This window comes from Caenorhabditis briggsae (genome assembly GCF_000004555.2).
Source record: "Caenorhabditis briggsae complete genome, chrV, whole genome shotgun sequence".
NCBI lineage: Eukaryota > Metazoa > Nematoda > Chromadorea > Rhabditida > Rhabditidae > Caenorhabditis > Caenorhabditis briggsae.
In genome coordinates this window covers 1,110,419-1,124,980 of record NC_013488.2, presented here as the reverse complement: position 1 = coordinate 1,124,980, position 14,562 = coordinate 1,110,419, and the positions used below count along the sequence as shown (strand labels likewise).

Genomic DNA, 14,562 nt, shown 5'->3' with positions numbered 1-14,562 from the left:
AAACAGATATACAGAAACGTAATTTTCCGTTGATTTTCGGCCATTTTAACCATTTTCAGAAGTCTGGATCTCAGAAATCAAGTTTCCGATTACTTTGAAAGCTTTGCATGCACAGAAATCCCTAGTTTTTCAGTTATTTGGCGCTTCCTGAAGGACATTCCTTTCTGACCCGTTTTTGTACTGAAAACCAGAAAATTCAATCTAGGTCTGTTTTATATCCTTCAAAACTTTCACAGTGATCGGAAACTTGACAACCGAGCTCCCGATTGCTGAAAATTGGTCGAAATGGTCGAAATCAATTAGTACTGTACATGGAACGTTGGCAGGCAGACAGTAACCGAAACCAAACATGGTTTCAAAGAAAAAATCAATATTTTTTGATAAAAGCAGAAAAATAAAAGAATTCTTTTGAGAAGGTGTAGAAAAAAGGACATATCTGCAAACTAAACGACACACTTTCTAACTTTTTAATGAACATAGTTCTATCTTCTATTTGTGAATAATGTCAAATGATAGATGTGATTAAAAACGTTTGTCTCGTTTCTTGTTCTGACAGGGGAGAAAAGGATTATTCTACGGTTGATCTGTAAACAACATAGTACTGTAGTTCATGTTTTCATCGTATGTGCATCTTTGAGAACTGTGTATTTTCCAATATTGTTTTTTTTTGTCATCTTACGCCTCACCGATGCTAGTTCAGAAATTCGATTTTGACAGTAAGAGCTCACAAGGATAGAGTGGTGGTATGACTTGAGGAGAGCTTTAACGTCTATATTCTTAACGATATGAGGCTGATTCAAAGCATTATGGATACACCAATGAACCTCCGTGGTGTGATTGACTTGACCAGCAACCACGAGAAGGCAATCATTGTCTACCCAAAAAGCCCAGACACCATCCTGTCGGAGAACCGGTTATTTTTCAAAAATATTCTATCTTACGCCCCACCAATGCTATTTTTGCAGCTCGTCCACATAACCATATTCTACTACATCTTATCTCACACCCCACACCTCCATGCACCCACCACCAATCCTATCCCATCGTAGAATCGCAGAGTCGTAGAGCCTCCTCGACCGACGACGACAATAATTATTATCGCTGCGGGACCCAAGGGACCATCTGACCTTACTCTGCGTGATCCCTCCCCTAGTGACCCCCCCCCCACCTTCTTCCTCATTCAATGCCCTCCCCGCTCGCCTCCTCATTACCCTGTCTTCTGTTTGTCGACTCCATTCGCATTCATTCCTCATCCTTTACTCCTTGTCTTACGTGCCTTTTTCTATTGCTATGTATATGGATTTCTCCTCATATTTAGTCATTGATTCCTCAAATTTAACTTCTAAATTTGTGTATTTTTATCTCTTTTGCCAACATTTTGAACCTAAGAATTGCAGATGGACGCTTCAGAACAGTCACACGAGACAATCAAGTTTATCTCATTCACTCAGGACGCCAAGTGAGTTTAACCAACTTTAAAATTCACTAGATATTACTATGGTTGTCTTCATCATAAAGACCAAAACTTAAAAAAAAAGGTTTTTCACTGATTTTGAGCAAGAAATCAATTGCATGTCCTTCCTGGGAGGCCTATGCGTCCTGCGAGGCCTCAGAGGGGCCTTTCGAGCAGGCAAACATAGACTTGGGGTCAAGGGCAAAACTAGAATTGTAACAATAGCAATTACCCTTTTCAGAATCATCTCAACTGGTCACAAGGATGGGATCACGTTCTACAAAACATCAGATCTTCTGGAGAACCAGGTCATCCAATCTGAAACTATGAAAGGTAAGGATTCCGCAGAGTTTTGGTTAGGGGTTCCTATGGGATAGATAGGATACAACCGTCTAGCGGTCCTAATGGCTTCTAGGTAGCTGATGGTCTACGACAACCTACCTACGGTCTGAGTCGGCCAGCCGCGGTCGACCGCGACTGCGATTCGCACAGCTTCGTTCGTATTTTATATATTTTCAGTTATTATTTTTCAGACAGTGGCCTTCACAATTCAGTCTTAATCCAACGCCTTCACTCATCCGCTCTCTTCTTCGCTGTCTCAGAAAAAGATCCACGCGCACTGAACGTCTACAACGTCCACAACAAAAACGCCATCACCAGTCTCAAGTTCAGAAAGTCGATTTTGGCAGTCAGAGCTCACAAGGACAGAGTGGTGGTATGCCTCGAGGATAGCATTCACATCTACATTCTCAACGAAATGAAGCTAATTCACAGCATCATGGATACACCAATGAACCTCCGTGGTGTGATTGACTTGACCAGCAACCCCGAGAAGGCTATCATCGCTTACCCAGGAAGCCCAGACACTGGATCCGTGCACCTCTTCGACGCTATCAATTACGGCTCGATGAATACATTCGTGGCTCATGAAGGAGCACTTGCTTGTTTGAAGTTCAATCAAGACGGATTGATGTTGTCCACAGCTAGTGTGAAGGGTACTGTCATTCGTGTCTACTCAGTCCCATCCGGAAGCCGTTTGTTCGAATTCCGTCGTGGTGTCTCCAGATGTGTCACCATCAGCTCTTTCTGCTTCTCTGCTGATGGCAAATATCTTGCCTCGTCTTCAAATACCGAAACTGTTCATGTCTTCAAGCTGGAGAAAGAGGAAGCAAAGACACAGTAAGTATTATTTTTTGAATTTCTGAAAATAATGGGATTTTTTTCCAGAGAAACTGGCGAAGTCAGCTGGTTCGATACCATCCACAAGACCCTTGCCGCCTACTTGCCAACTCAAGTGATGCAGGTGTCCGAGTTGGTGACCACAGAGCGCAGCTTTGCTACCGCCAGACTTCCAGGAGCCGCGAAGAGCAATCAGGTTGCTTTGATCATGTAAGAACTTTTTTCTATGGTCTCGGAGCCCATTTTATTGTTACCTTTCAGTCATAACAACCATCAACACGTCATGGCCGCCACATCAGAGGGATTCGTCTACTCCTACCGTTTGGATCCAGAAGGCGGCGAGCTTGACCTCATCAAGCAGAACTGCATTGGACCACATGCTTTTCAGCAGACCGTCCCCACCATTGATGATTCGATGAACTTCCCACCAATGAATTTTAGAAGTATGTAATAACTAACGATTTGATCTCCCTTGTGTAACTCTATGTGATCTATGTGATCTCCCTTGTTTGTATCTCCAGTCTACCTCTCCCTGTCTTTCATTGTCTCAGAATGTGCACTGGTCTCTTTGAAAATCAGATGCATTTGATAATGCCAATACGTTCCTTATGGTTTATATAAATTTTATATAAATGATTTTATTCTAACTCTGGAGGTGAGGAGAAGTATTACACATATAAAAACTCGAAGCCGTATTCACATTAAACGTCTTCTGACCACATCTGACAACTGCTTGAATAAGAAGCAAGTGACATCTCCAACTGAATGTTGACAGTATAGCTCAGTATTAGCAACATAGGAGAAGTCTCCTCTCGCACAGATCACATTGAAGCGTCCGCCCATTGTGGACTCAGCTTCCTCTTGAATTCGGCGTTTGGCGATGGCGGTGACCCGGTCGATTTTCTAAAGTTTGAGGTTTCAAAGGAATAGTGATTCTCAACCCACATTTTCAATGATTTTTCGGAGTTCTTCGGAATTGCATCTGCCGTCTGAAGCTGCTTCGGTGTCGTCTTCTCGCTTGACTCTTCGAGCAGGATCTGAAAATCCGAAATGTTTAGAAGTATCCAGCAGTATGTAAACCTACCATGGCTTGCCACATAAGTCGCATTGCTCAGCATCAAATGCCTTCTCTTCCGTCGTCCTTTACAAGTTCCACACGTGTTACAGCAAGCCTGAACTGGCGGCGGAGAGCATGTCATAATAGGAGCACATGGAGTTACAGTAGGACAAGTCGATGGTGGTGGAGTACATGTGCACCCACAGTTAGATCCACCGCCAGATGGAAAGAAAAATGAGGATATTGGTTGGAGTAGTAAGAAAAGGAAAAACGGTAAAGTCAGCATCTATGGAATGGAGAAGAAGTGGTTGGAACGTGGGGGGGGGGGGGTGGACAATGAAACTGTGCTAATCCCTTAATCCCTAGCCAGAAGAAATTCGTAGGAGGAGGAGGTATAGGAGGAGGAGGAAAAAGGTTCCAGAACTGGTTTATTGGATGTTTGAAACTTTTTTTTCGAGGATTTAGATTTTGAGATCTCTTACGCTTAAAATGATAAGCTTAAGAAATGAGTTTATTAGAATTTACAAAAAATAATAAAGAAGGATTTCAAGATCCTGCGTTTGATAAGCTTAACAAATGGGTTTATTAGAAATTTACAGAAAAGTAATTAATTGGAATACGATTATGCTGGCTAGACAGTATTCGGGTCATGTGTCAGATCCGACACATGGAATCCCACAGGCAAATCGGCTGGTCCCAAACCATCTGCAAACAAAATAGACGGACCTTTTCCTTCTGGTGGCGATGGGGCCAATTTGAATCCGTGGCGTGGTGGATCCGAAAACGGGATTGGTTTATCCATGACAATCGGAGAAACCACTTCGGTTTTCTTGGAATTATGACAGCAGCAGCAAAAGATACTGATAACGTGTTGATAAGAACGAATGCACCGTAAAACTTTTAATAGAAGGGTCCCTAGCATTAATCTTTGAGCAATCTTATCTCGGTTCATGTCGAAGATATAATACAAGTTGTCAACTGATAAAATTTTTATCATAATATCAGAAGTCTTTTGTCAGCTAACACATTTTTGATTTCTTTGAGAGGAACCTAGTTGAATTAGCTCAAAGTTAAAAGTTAGGGGCCCTTCTATTACACGTCTTACGGTAATCAGTTGGAAAAAAAAACAACTCACTGGTTCTTAATCCATTCCATTCTAGAGGTTTTCTGTGATTCGAAAAACAAATCTGTTTTGACAATACACCATTGGCAGGCTAGTTTTTAAAAGACGTAGAGAAAAGCCGGAAATTAGATGGGATTTGCGGAGGGTCATGCATCCAGGAAATTGGAATCTGAGGTAGGAACAGAAGTGGGCGGAGGCTATTGTTATCCAGAAAAAGTGTGAAATTGAAAATCAAACTTTTGGGTACTCTCAACTTTAGATAGTCTGTGCTCCTGAAAATTCAAGGCTCAATAATCCGAAAAAAAGTGGGATGTGCCTCCACCGACCTACGGGCGGTCTACGGGCGGCCCAGGCAGCGCCTTCAAGGGAAAAGCAAGGGACCATATAAAATAACACATTTATGGAATGACCAGACAGCTCTATTGACATATAACAAAAAGATACATGTGCACTTCACATGATTTTCAATACGACAGGACGTCTTGGTGGAACCACCTGAACCTCGAAATTTCAGGAATCGTGGGAAATTTCATTTTTGGACAATATCTTCCGTATTCTGTTCTTTTGACCGTTAGTTCTTTTTCGCAACACATACTAAACTTCTAAAAATAGCTGTCCGTTATTACTGTTTACCTAGTTTTCTCTAACTATCCAAAGTGCCCTTCTCAACATGTTCTTTGAACATGCACATCAGCAAATACCAGGCGAATTGAAGTCGAATTGATAAAAAGAACACATTCTGGAAAAACCCTCGACACAACTTGTCGAATGCTGCAATGAACGGAGGAGCTGGAAAACGAAAATTATCGAGTCTTGTTGCGGTGAAGTTTCCAGTGGACACGGTGAAAAAGTTGAGGAGGACTGAAGGCGTCGGATCGGTTTTCCAGGAGACGCAACATTTTAGTAGTGAGTTAAAATGATTCAGTTTGTGAGATTTTTGAAAGTGATTTTTTGAAATCAGCTAATTTCGAAAATTCGCTTGAAACTTTTCCAAAATCATTTCAAACTATTTAAGCATGGTGGCCCAATTTTTGCAAGTTGAGTTTTCTAAGCCATCATCGTAAACGGTTAGTAATAGACCTCACCTGGTGTGTTTCCTAGATCATTTACCACCCCACCCAGCGCATGTTAAACTTTTTCTAAGCCATTTACCCTTGCGGCCTAGAAAACCCAACTTGCGAAAGTTAGGCCATGATGTTAAGATGGCTTCTTTGAAAACACACCAGATATCAGGCAATTTCTAGGCCATTCACCATGGTGGCCTAGAAAACTCAACTTGCGAAAGTTAGGCCACCCTGTTAAAAAGGCCTGGAAAACCCACTAGGTAAATATCCTGCTATTTATTGGCCATGAAAGTTGGTGGAAAAAAAAGAAAAATCATGTTGAAAAAGTTAGGCCACACAATAGCTGTAATAACAAAATCTGATATTTTCAGCAATCACAACAGTCAATGGGCCCAAACGAATATTCTACGGGAAGCGAAGCGCACGGGTTTTCTGGATCCTGGTGGTCTTTGCCATTTTCATTTTTCTGATCTACCAAATTGTCATAGTGCTCATTTATTTTCTCTCAAAGCCCACACTATCTCAGGTTTTGATTTTTTGTCGACTTCCAAACCACCACACTATTTTCAGATCTCGTTTATTGCCAATGAGGGCGGTATGGAGTTTCCAGCAATTACAATTTGTAACTTGAATCCTGTGAAAAGCTCATTTATCAAAAAGTTGAATTCAACTGGAGACCTGAATGAGGATGTTTTGAATTACTTGCTGGCAACAAAAACAAATTCCATGTACATGTACAATAATGTGAATATCGGTTCATTGGAACAGGGACACAACTTATCTATGGAGTATCTTCGAAACCATCCAGACCTTCAAATCGTTGATTTTCTAAATTCCGCACAATTCGATTGTGATGAGCTTTTCGAAACCTGCTATTTTGGAGGAAAACGATTCAATTGCTGCCAATATATGACCCAATCTACAACTTCTCTTGGAAAATGTTGGGAACTAAACCTGCAGAATGGATCGGAAATATGGATGCAAAAATCACAGAGAATCTCTCCGAAAGCCGGGCTTCAGATAGTGGCAAATGCTAGACACGCCGAGCAATTCACCAGTTTCCATTATTCAAGTTTTCAAGAAAACGGCTTCCGATATTTCATTCATCCTCCGCAAGTTAGTCCTGATTTGGAATCAGAAGGGATCACAGTATCACCATCGAGAATTGTCAATTCTGCAATCAAAGCTATATTGGTGAGTAACGGAATTCTTATTTTTGTGGCCTAACTTTTTTATCGTGATTTTCTAGGCCATCGTAGTCGATGACCCATAAATGATCTATAATGCAACAGATGTGTTTTCTAGGTCATTTTGACATGGTGTCCTAACTTTCGCAAGTTTAGTTTTCTACGCCACCAACCTCTATGGCCTAGATTCTCCTATGGCCTAGACTTTCATGGCCTTAGATAACTAGATATCCTATCTTTCGAGAAACACACACTCCTTCCAGCACGATCTTCTGAACCGTGACAACTGGGGAAACTGCACATCTAAATGGCCCGACGACTATAATACCGATCTACCGTACTCCTCGTCTGTCTGTCAAGCTCTGTGCGTAGCGAATCATTTTGAGAAGCTATGTGAATGTATTCCATATAGTTATAACATTAATAATAGTGAGTCTTAACAAAATTCCAGTGGAAAAAAATGTTTTTGAGAACCCGATGTTTGTTTTCCATACGAGGAGGTGTCATGTATGAAAGAGAAAATGACCAAGATAGATGAAAATGGCAAGTGCAAAAAATGAAGTCAGAATCTAAACCAAAATGCAGGTACCACATCCTTGGATCTTCCATTCTGTGCTGATTGCCATCTGGCTTGCCAGAAAACTAGCTACATATCATACACATCTTATGGAGACGGATTCAATAATAGTTCAATGACCTGGCTTATGAATGTCACTGGGCATAAAGCAACTTATATAAAGTTAGCTTACTCGGCCTCTTAAAAAATTCAAAATCAAATTTTTTAGAGAAAATATTGTAATAATCAATATTCACTTCATGGAATTATTCTACACATCGTACTCTCAAGTCAAAAATACATCTATCTGGAACATTTTGAGTATGAACCCTATTGAGATCATGGAAGTTATAGTTACGTTTTCAGATCAAATTTTCGGCCTCAATGGTCTTTGGTTCGGTATGTCTGTGGTGTCCCTAACTGAATTGATACTGTACCTGACAAAAGTGTCATGGTTAGCCGTTTCTAGAAGACGAAGGAAACATTTGTTTGACAAACAAATGTCGGAAAAGGTATTATGGAAAAATAGGGGCTAAATAACAAACGTGGTTTCAGAGAAAGGAGAAAATTCTAGAAGCAGCTGTTCAGGAGAACGAGGAGTCCAAATCTCGAAGAAGTTCAGTAGCCAATTTGAGAGGGTTGGATGATGATGACGATCAAGATTTCTGGTATAGAAACCCACATCGGTTTTCTGATTCTAGTTTGGATAACGTAGTAAGTTTCAAGAAATGGAAATTTAGCCGACCGACCGAATTTAGCCGACCGACCGACCGCTAAACGACCGAAAGCCGACCCAGCTTCACGCGACAACTTCGGTCGGCCATCGGTCGGCTGTCGGTGGGCTGTCGGTGGGCTGTCAGTCGGCGGTCGATCGGCTATCGGTCGGCTGTCGGTGGGCTGTCGGTCGGCTGTTGGTCGGCGGTCGGTCGGCGGTCGGTCGGCTATCGGTCGGCGATCGGTTGGCTGTCGGTCGGCGGTCGGTTGGCGGTCGGTCGGCTGTCGGTCGCCTGTCGGTCGGCTATCGGTCGGCTATCGGTCGGCTATCGGTCGGCGATCGGTAGGCTACCGGTTGGATGTCGGTCGGCTGTAGGTCGGTTGTANGTCGTCTATCAGTCGGCTATCGGTCGGCGGTCGGTCGGCTATCGGCCGGACGCTGGTCGGCTGTCGGCCGGCTATCGGTCGGCTATCGGTCGGTTATCAGTCGGCTGTCGGTTGTCGGTCAATCGGCGGTCGCCAATTTCCGACCGCCCGAAAAGAAAACCTCCGTCAAAACATCAGATTCAACTAGCAATCGATTTCGATAAAGCTGGCCGGATTTCATAGAAAAGTTTAGCTGATATCAAAGAAGAAGATGAAGACGTCAAATCCTTGAATTGTATGAATTCCAATTGTGAACTAATTTTGAGATTGTAACTATGAATAAATTATTCTCGGGCATATTTCATACCCAGACAAGAATAATGCCCCTGATGTCACTGTTTATTTACTTTTTGTCCAACTATAGAAAAGTGACGTCTACTCGAAAAATTCACACCTAAATGTCAATATTAAAAAAAAGAAGGGTATAAAGAAAATTTTATTTCACATTCAACTGTCCACAGACATATTCATTTTGCTGAAAATGAATGGAGCTGCTGGAAAACGAAGGCTTTCTAGTTTGGCGTCTGTAAAGTTGCCAGTGGACAAAGTGAAGAAGTTGAAAAAATCTGAAGGTGCTGAATCGATTTTTCAGGAAACTCAACATTTTAGCAGTGAGTTTACAAATTATTTTAGATTTCTAAAATTTAGATTTTCAGCTATAACTACAGTCAATGGTCCCAGACGGATATTCTACGGAAAACGAGGTGCTCGTATTTTCTGGACGTTGCTGGTCACAGCGTTTTTTGGTCTTCTGATCTACCAAGTTGTGATTATTCTACAGTATTTCTTTCAAAGCCTACAGTCTCTCGGGTAACATTTTTTGAGGGTGGCTTTTAAAACTTCAAAATTTCAGATCACTTTCATTGCCAACGAGGGTCGTATTGATTTTCCATCCATCACAATTTGTAATTTAAATGCTGTGAAAGCGGAATACATAAATAAATTGAATTCTTCTGGAGATATGTCTGATGAAGTTTTGAACTATCTGTTGGCGACAAAAGCAAATTCAATGTACATGTTTAACAATGCAGATGTTGCTCAACTGAAAGCAGGTTGGCAAATTTTTTTCCGGATTTCATCAAACTTCAGCACACGACAGTTCAATGGAATACCTTCGAAACCATCCCGACCTTCAAATCGTTGACTTTCTAAACTTGGCTCAATTCGACTGTAACGAACTTTTTGAAATTTGTTATTTCGGAGGAAAACAGTTTGATTGCTGTAAATCGATGACCCAATCTACAACTTCTCTTGGAAAATGCTGGGAGCTTAACTTACAAAATTCCACAGAGCTATGGATAAAAGAAGAAATGGCGCCTATCATCTCAGCAAAAGAAGGAATACAAATCGTTGCAAACGCAAGACAAGCTGAGCAATTCACAAGTTTCCAATATTCCAGTATTCAAGAGAACGGCTTTCGCTACTTTATTCATCCACCCAAAATTAGCCCGGATCGTGCATCGGCTGGGACTACAGTATCACCATCGAGAATCGTAAATTCTGCAATCAAAGCCAAAGTTTACGATTTACTCAATCGAGATAATTGGGGAAATTGTACTTCTGAGTGGCCAGCGAACTTTGTGACCGACCTACCGTATGACTCGTCTGTCTGTCAAGCACTCTGTATTGCAAATCACTTTGAGAACCTTTGTGAATGTATTCCATACACTTATAATATTAATAATAGTGAGTTAGAGCATTAAACTGAAAAAATACGTGTGAAATTTTATAGAACCTGATGTGTGTTTCCCATATGAGGAGGTGTCCTGTATGAAAGATAAAATGACAAAGATAGATGAAAATGGTAAGTGTATGAAATGAGATCAAGTTTGATTGACACTAGGCGAAAACCATCCTGCAGGTACCACATCCCTAGACCTTCCATTCTGCTCGGAATGCCACTTGGCTTGCCAGAAAACTAGCTATGAATCCTACACATCATATGGTCTTGGCTTCAATAACAGTTCAATGAAATGGCTCAAAAATTTGACTGGCTATAAAGAAAGATACATACGGGAAAACATTGTGGTGATAAATATTCTTTTTATGGAACTATTCTACACTTCCTATACCCAAGTGAAGAATACATCGATTTGGAGTACTTTCAGTGAGTTTGTGGAATTTTGAAAATACTTGAATCTTTGAATTTTTCAGACAAAATATTTAATTTGAATAGTTTGTGGTTTGGAATGTCAGTGGTTTCGATGATAGAGTTGATTCTGTATCTGACTAAAATTTCCTGGATAGCAGTTTCCAGGAAAAGAAGGCATCACTTGTTCGAGAAGAAAATGTCGGTGAAGGTTCGTATGAGTTACCGTATTACCTCTAATAGAATGGCTTTTCAAATTTGAGTCAATTTATCTCGATTCCTGTTTAAAATATGAAAAAGGTGACAACTGGTAAATTGTTTAGAATATTATGACAGTTTATCAGTTCAGAACTTTTTCATATCTTTGACAGGAAGTGAGATAAAATGGGTCAAACTTGGCAGTGTGGGGGCCCTTCTATTGCAGGTTTTACGGTGTTTCGTATCAGTCATATATTGGACACAGTTTCAGAGAATCGAAGACATTCTAAAAGAGGCTGTACAAGAGAACGAAGAGATAAAATCTAGAAGAAATTCTGCGGCGAACCTCAAAGACTTTGACGATGAAGAAGATTATGATCTTTGGTACAGGAATCCTCATCCGTATTCGAATACTAGTTTGGATAGTGTAGTAAGTATCTTTATTTTCGACCAAGACAATTTTTAAAAATTTTCAGATTCAAATGGCGATAGACTTTGAAAAATTCCGACGCCCTTCATCGAAAAGTTTGGCAAATATAGTAGAGGAAGAGGAAGACACAATATCGATAAACAAATCGGTTACGAGATTTTAGAATACAACATGTATATTTATTCTAATAGACAAGGATAAGACAACTTTAGAAAGAAAATGTGATCCAGAAAATGGTCATCAAAATTATATGAAACCTTGACGACGAGTTACAAAAGTCAGTATCGCAGTAGCAATCGACACGTTTCTGGAATTGGAAACATCATACAGAAGTAACTAGATAAACTTACAGTGGAAAAGCCAACATTCGAAGTATCCTGATTCAAATCGTAACATCCATCCACTATAGCTTGTCCGTTGTCCTCACGAATATTGGCGCATCCCTAGAAAATGTACCGTAAACAGTCTAACAGAATTCAGTTAACTTTGAGCATATGTATCTAGGTTTCTGTATTAGATAGCGAAAACTTGTAAACTAATAAAACGTTTTTTGATATCATGATAAAAATTTTATCAGTTGACAAAATTTTGATATCTTTCACAGGAATCAAGATAAGTTGGCTCAAAGTGTGCGACGGGGGGGGGGGGTCTGATTACGATACATAGTTAAAATTAACAAACCTTTGTGTAAGTTGTATATTTATAGTTAAACCGATTGAAACCAATTCGATGAATCTCTATAACATTTTTCATCAGGGTTTCTACAAAAAAATAATGCTTACTGGCTCTCTTGATACAAAAAGTCCCATTAGTGCAAACATCATTTCCCGACTTTGATCTACAATTTCCATAATACAAATCCGGAGAAATATTCAAATCCATATATAGCCTTTTGGTAGTTCTGCTCATTCTCTCAGCTCCTCCACATTGATGACATTGGAGAGGGTTGATTGGGGTGATAAAAAAGAAAACGAGGAGAAAGAAGAGTATCAGAATTCTAGGAGACATTCGGCTTCTGAAAAAGTGAAAGTGAAAAGAGGAAGTTTGAATTTCAAGAAGTGCGGATATCCTTAAAACAATGAGGAGTCTCTATGGAGATGCGGACTTATTCATAAGTTCAAACTATGTTTTTTTCTTTTTTTTTTTGTATTTTACTGACGTTTGAAAGTTGTGAAAAGGAACGTAATAGAGGGAAGTTTCAAAAAACCAAACGTTGTTTTCCAAGCTTCAGGAAGTTGTTGAAGCCATCAAACCATCAACCTCAATTATCTCGATTCCCGGGGAAGGTTTCAAACATTTGTCAACTGATAAAATATTGGTGATATTATGATAAGTAATTCATCAGTTGACAATTTTTTGGTATCTTACACAGGGACTGAGATAATTGAGCTCGAAGTTGACGGTTTGGGTGGCGGCGCCACCGTGGCGCTCTCTTCCTGAATGTTTACGGTAGGTATGGATAAGAACTACTTATACGTTCACGGTGAAATCAATTATTTTAATTCCTATGCAGGATGTCAGAAATTTGTCAACTGATAAAATATTGGTGATATTATGATAAACATTTTTTCAGTTGATAATCTTTTTACTGTAAACTACAAAGTTAAAACTCTATTTGTGTTCAATAATCCAACATAACCTTCTATGTTTCATAGACATTGAAGAAGACTATTTCCAACTGAAAATCATGACCTAAAAATGAAACCTAGGTCACGACCTAAAAGTTGAAATCTAGGTCATGATCTAAACATGAAATCTAGGTCATGCCATAAAAACTAAAATTTAGTTCATGATCTAAAAATTTGAAATCTAGGTCATGACCTAAAATTGAAATCTGACCCGGGCGCCATGACCCGGTCCCCATCACCCGGGCCCCATCACCCGGGACCCCATCACCCGGATCTCATGACTCGGATCCCATGACCCCGAACCCTTCCCTGGGTCACCTCTCGGGAACCCCGAGAAAGGGAGAACTGATTCATTCCTTCACTTCCTTCTTCCTTTATAGCACTCCTCAGAGGTCAATGGGTCATCGAGGGTCGGTGGTTTCTTTACGTCGCTTTTTTGGTCTAGAACTTAATGATTTCTGCAAAACTTTTATATATTTTTTTCACCACGTTTAAATAACCCTTGAATTTTCAAATTTTGAAATCTATGTGACTATTAAAAAAATATTTCGTTTGACCCCATTTTTCCAGTTTCCTGTTAGAGATATCTAATAATTTTCAACAGATGAAATGTTTTTGATAACAAGGCGATTTTTTTCCGGTTTTAAGAATATTTATTATCCCAGATGAACATCTAAAAGGTATCACAGAGAAATGAAAATAATTAAAATTTAGTGAGATGCAGTGTGCCAGAAGATCACTAGAAGGATAATGGACGCAGTGGCGTAGTAGGAGGCGGTATTACAGAAATCAGTATCGCAGTAGCAATCGAGACGTTTCTGAAAATTTCAAGAAATCGAGATTCCTGGGAAGAAAAACTTACAGTGGTGTATCCGACTTTAGTGGTGTCCTGATTCAAATCGAAGCATCCATTGGTTATATTCTGTCCGTTATCCTCACGAACGCTGGCACATCCCTTGGTGTACGACGTCCATTTGTAGTTCAAACTGTTGAATCCGATTCTGTAGACCTCTGAAAGCTTCTGATTCCTTTCTATCTTTGCTTATTATAACTCACTGGCTCTTTTGATACAGAAAGTTCCATTGGTACAGACATCGGATCCAGACTTTGCCTTGCAGTTTCCATAATATTTATCCGGAGAAATGTTCAACTCGGTGAACATCTTTTTAGTCAGTTTTCCCATTCTCTCCTGGCCACCACATTGATGGCATTGAATCGGAAACGATGGAGAAACAAGGTAGAGAAGGAAGAAGTAGAAAAGAAAGTTTGAGAACATTTTCGTTAGAAGAAAGAAAATGAAATGCCATTCGAGAATCTTCTCAAGAATATAAAGGCTTTCCTAGACAAGAGGAGGTCCTTCAGACAGAAACTCGGGACCATGGCGACGCGCCTTATTCATATACACAAACTACGCTTCCTCCCCTTTTTGAGTGGTCCGACATCCACAAAATACGAAAA

At 40.2% G+C, this 14,562-nt stretch overlaps 5 protein-coding genes across 5 annotated transcripts; 2 read left to right on the top strand and 3 right to left on the bottom strand.

Annotated features, from left to right (window-relative positions):
• Positions 1–1,397: 1,397 nt before the first annotated feature.
• CBG01467 lies at positions 1,398–3,083 on the top strand (the record flags this gene model as incomplete). The annotated part of the gene is made up of 5 exons (XM_002635258.1): positions 1,398–1,459; positions 1,695–1,786; positions 1,987–2,632; positions 2,681–2,842; positions 2,894–3,083. The coding sequence occupies 5 exons, from the start codon at positions 1,398–1,400 to the stop codon at positions 3,081–3,083; spliced, it is 1,152 nt and encodes a 383-aa protein (XP_002635304.1).
• A 245-nt stretch (positions 3,084–3,328) lies between these two features.
• Positions 3,329–4,536, bottom strand: Cbr-grl-12 (the record flags this gene model as incomplete). The annotated part of the gene is given in 5 exon segments (XM_002635257.1): positions 3,329–3,535; positions 3,578–3,669; positions 3,717–3,975; positions 3,978–4,112; positions 4,369–4,536. Coding segments are annotated over 5 exon segments (861 nt in total), but the record flags the coding sequence as incomplete, so codon positions are not given.
• Positions 4,537–5,606: 1,070 nt separating this feature from the next.
• CBG01465 lies at positions 5,607–11,603 on the top strand (the record flags this gene model as incomplete). Its single annotated transcript, XM_002635256.1, has 9 exons — positions 5,607–5,718; positions 6,248–6,402; positions 6,447–7,070; positions 7,327–7,492; positions 10,492–10,563; positions 10,621–10,866; positions 10,914–11,059; positions 11,318–11,476; positions 11,523–11,603. Coding segments are annotated over 9 exons (1,761 nt in total), but the record flags the coding sequence as incomplete, so codon positions are not given.
• An 81-nt stretch (positions 11,604–11,684) lies between these two features.
• Positions 11,685–12,484, bottom strand: CBG01464 (the record flags this gene model as incomplete). The annotated part of the gene is made up of 3 exons (XM_045236585.1): positions 11,685–11,783; positions 11,827–11,919; positions 12,158–12,484. 3 exons carry the CDS (start codon positions 12,482–12,484, stop codon positions 11,685–11,687), a joined length of 519 nt encoding a protein of 172 aa, XP_045091860.1.
• A 1,330-nt stretch (positions 12,485–13,814) lies between these two features.
• Positions 13,815–14,380, bottom strand: CBG01463 (the record flags this gene model as incomplete). The annotated part of the gene is made up of 3 exons (XM_002635254.1): positions 13,815–13,922; positions 13,967–14,115; positions 14,161–14,380. The coding sequence occupies 3 exons, from the start codon at positions 14,378–14,380 to the stop codon at positions 13,815–13,817; spliced, it is 477 nt and encodes a 158-aa protein (XP_002635300.1).
• Between the last annotated feature and the right edge of the window lie 182 nt (positions 14,381–14,562).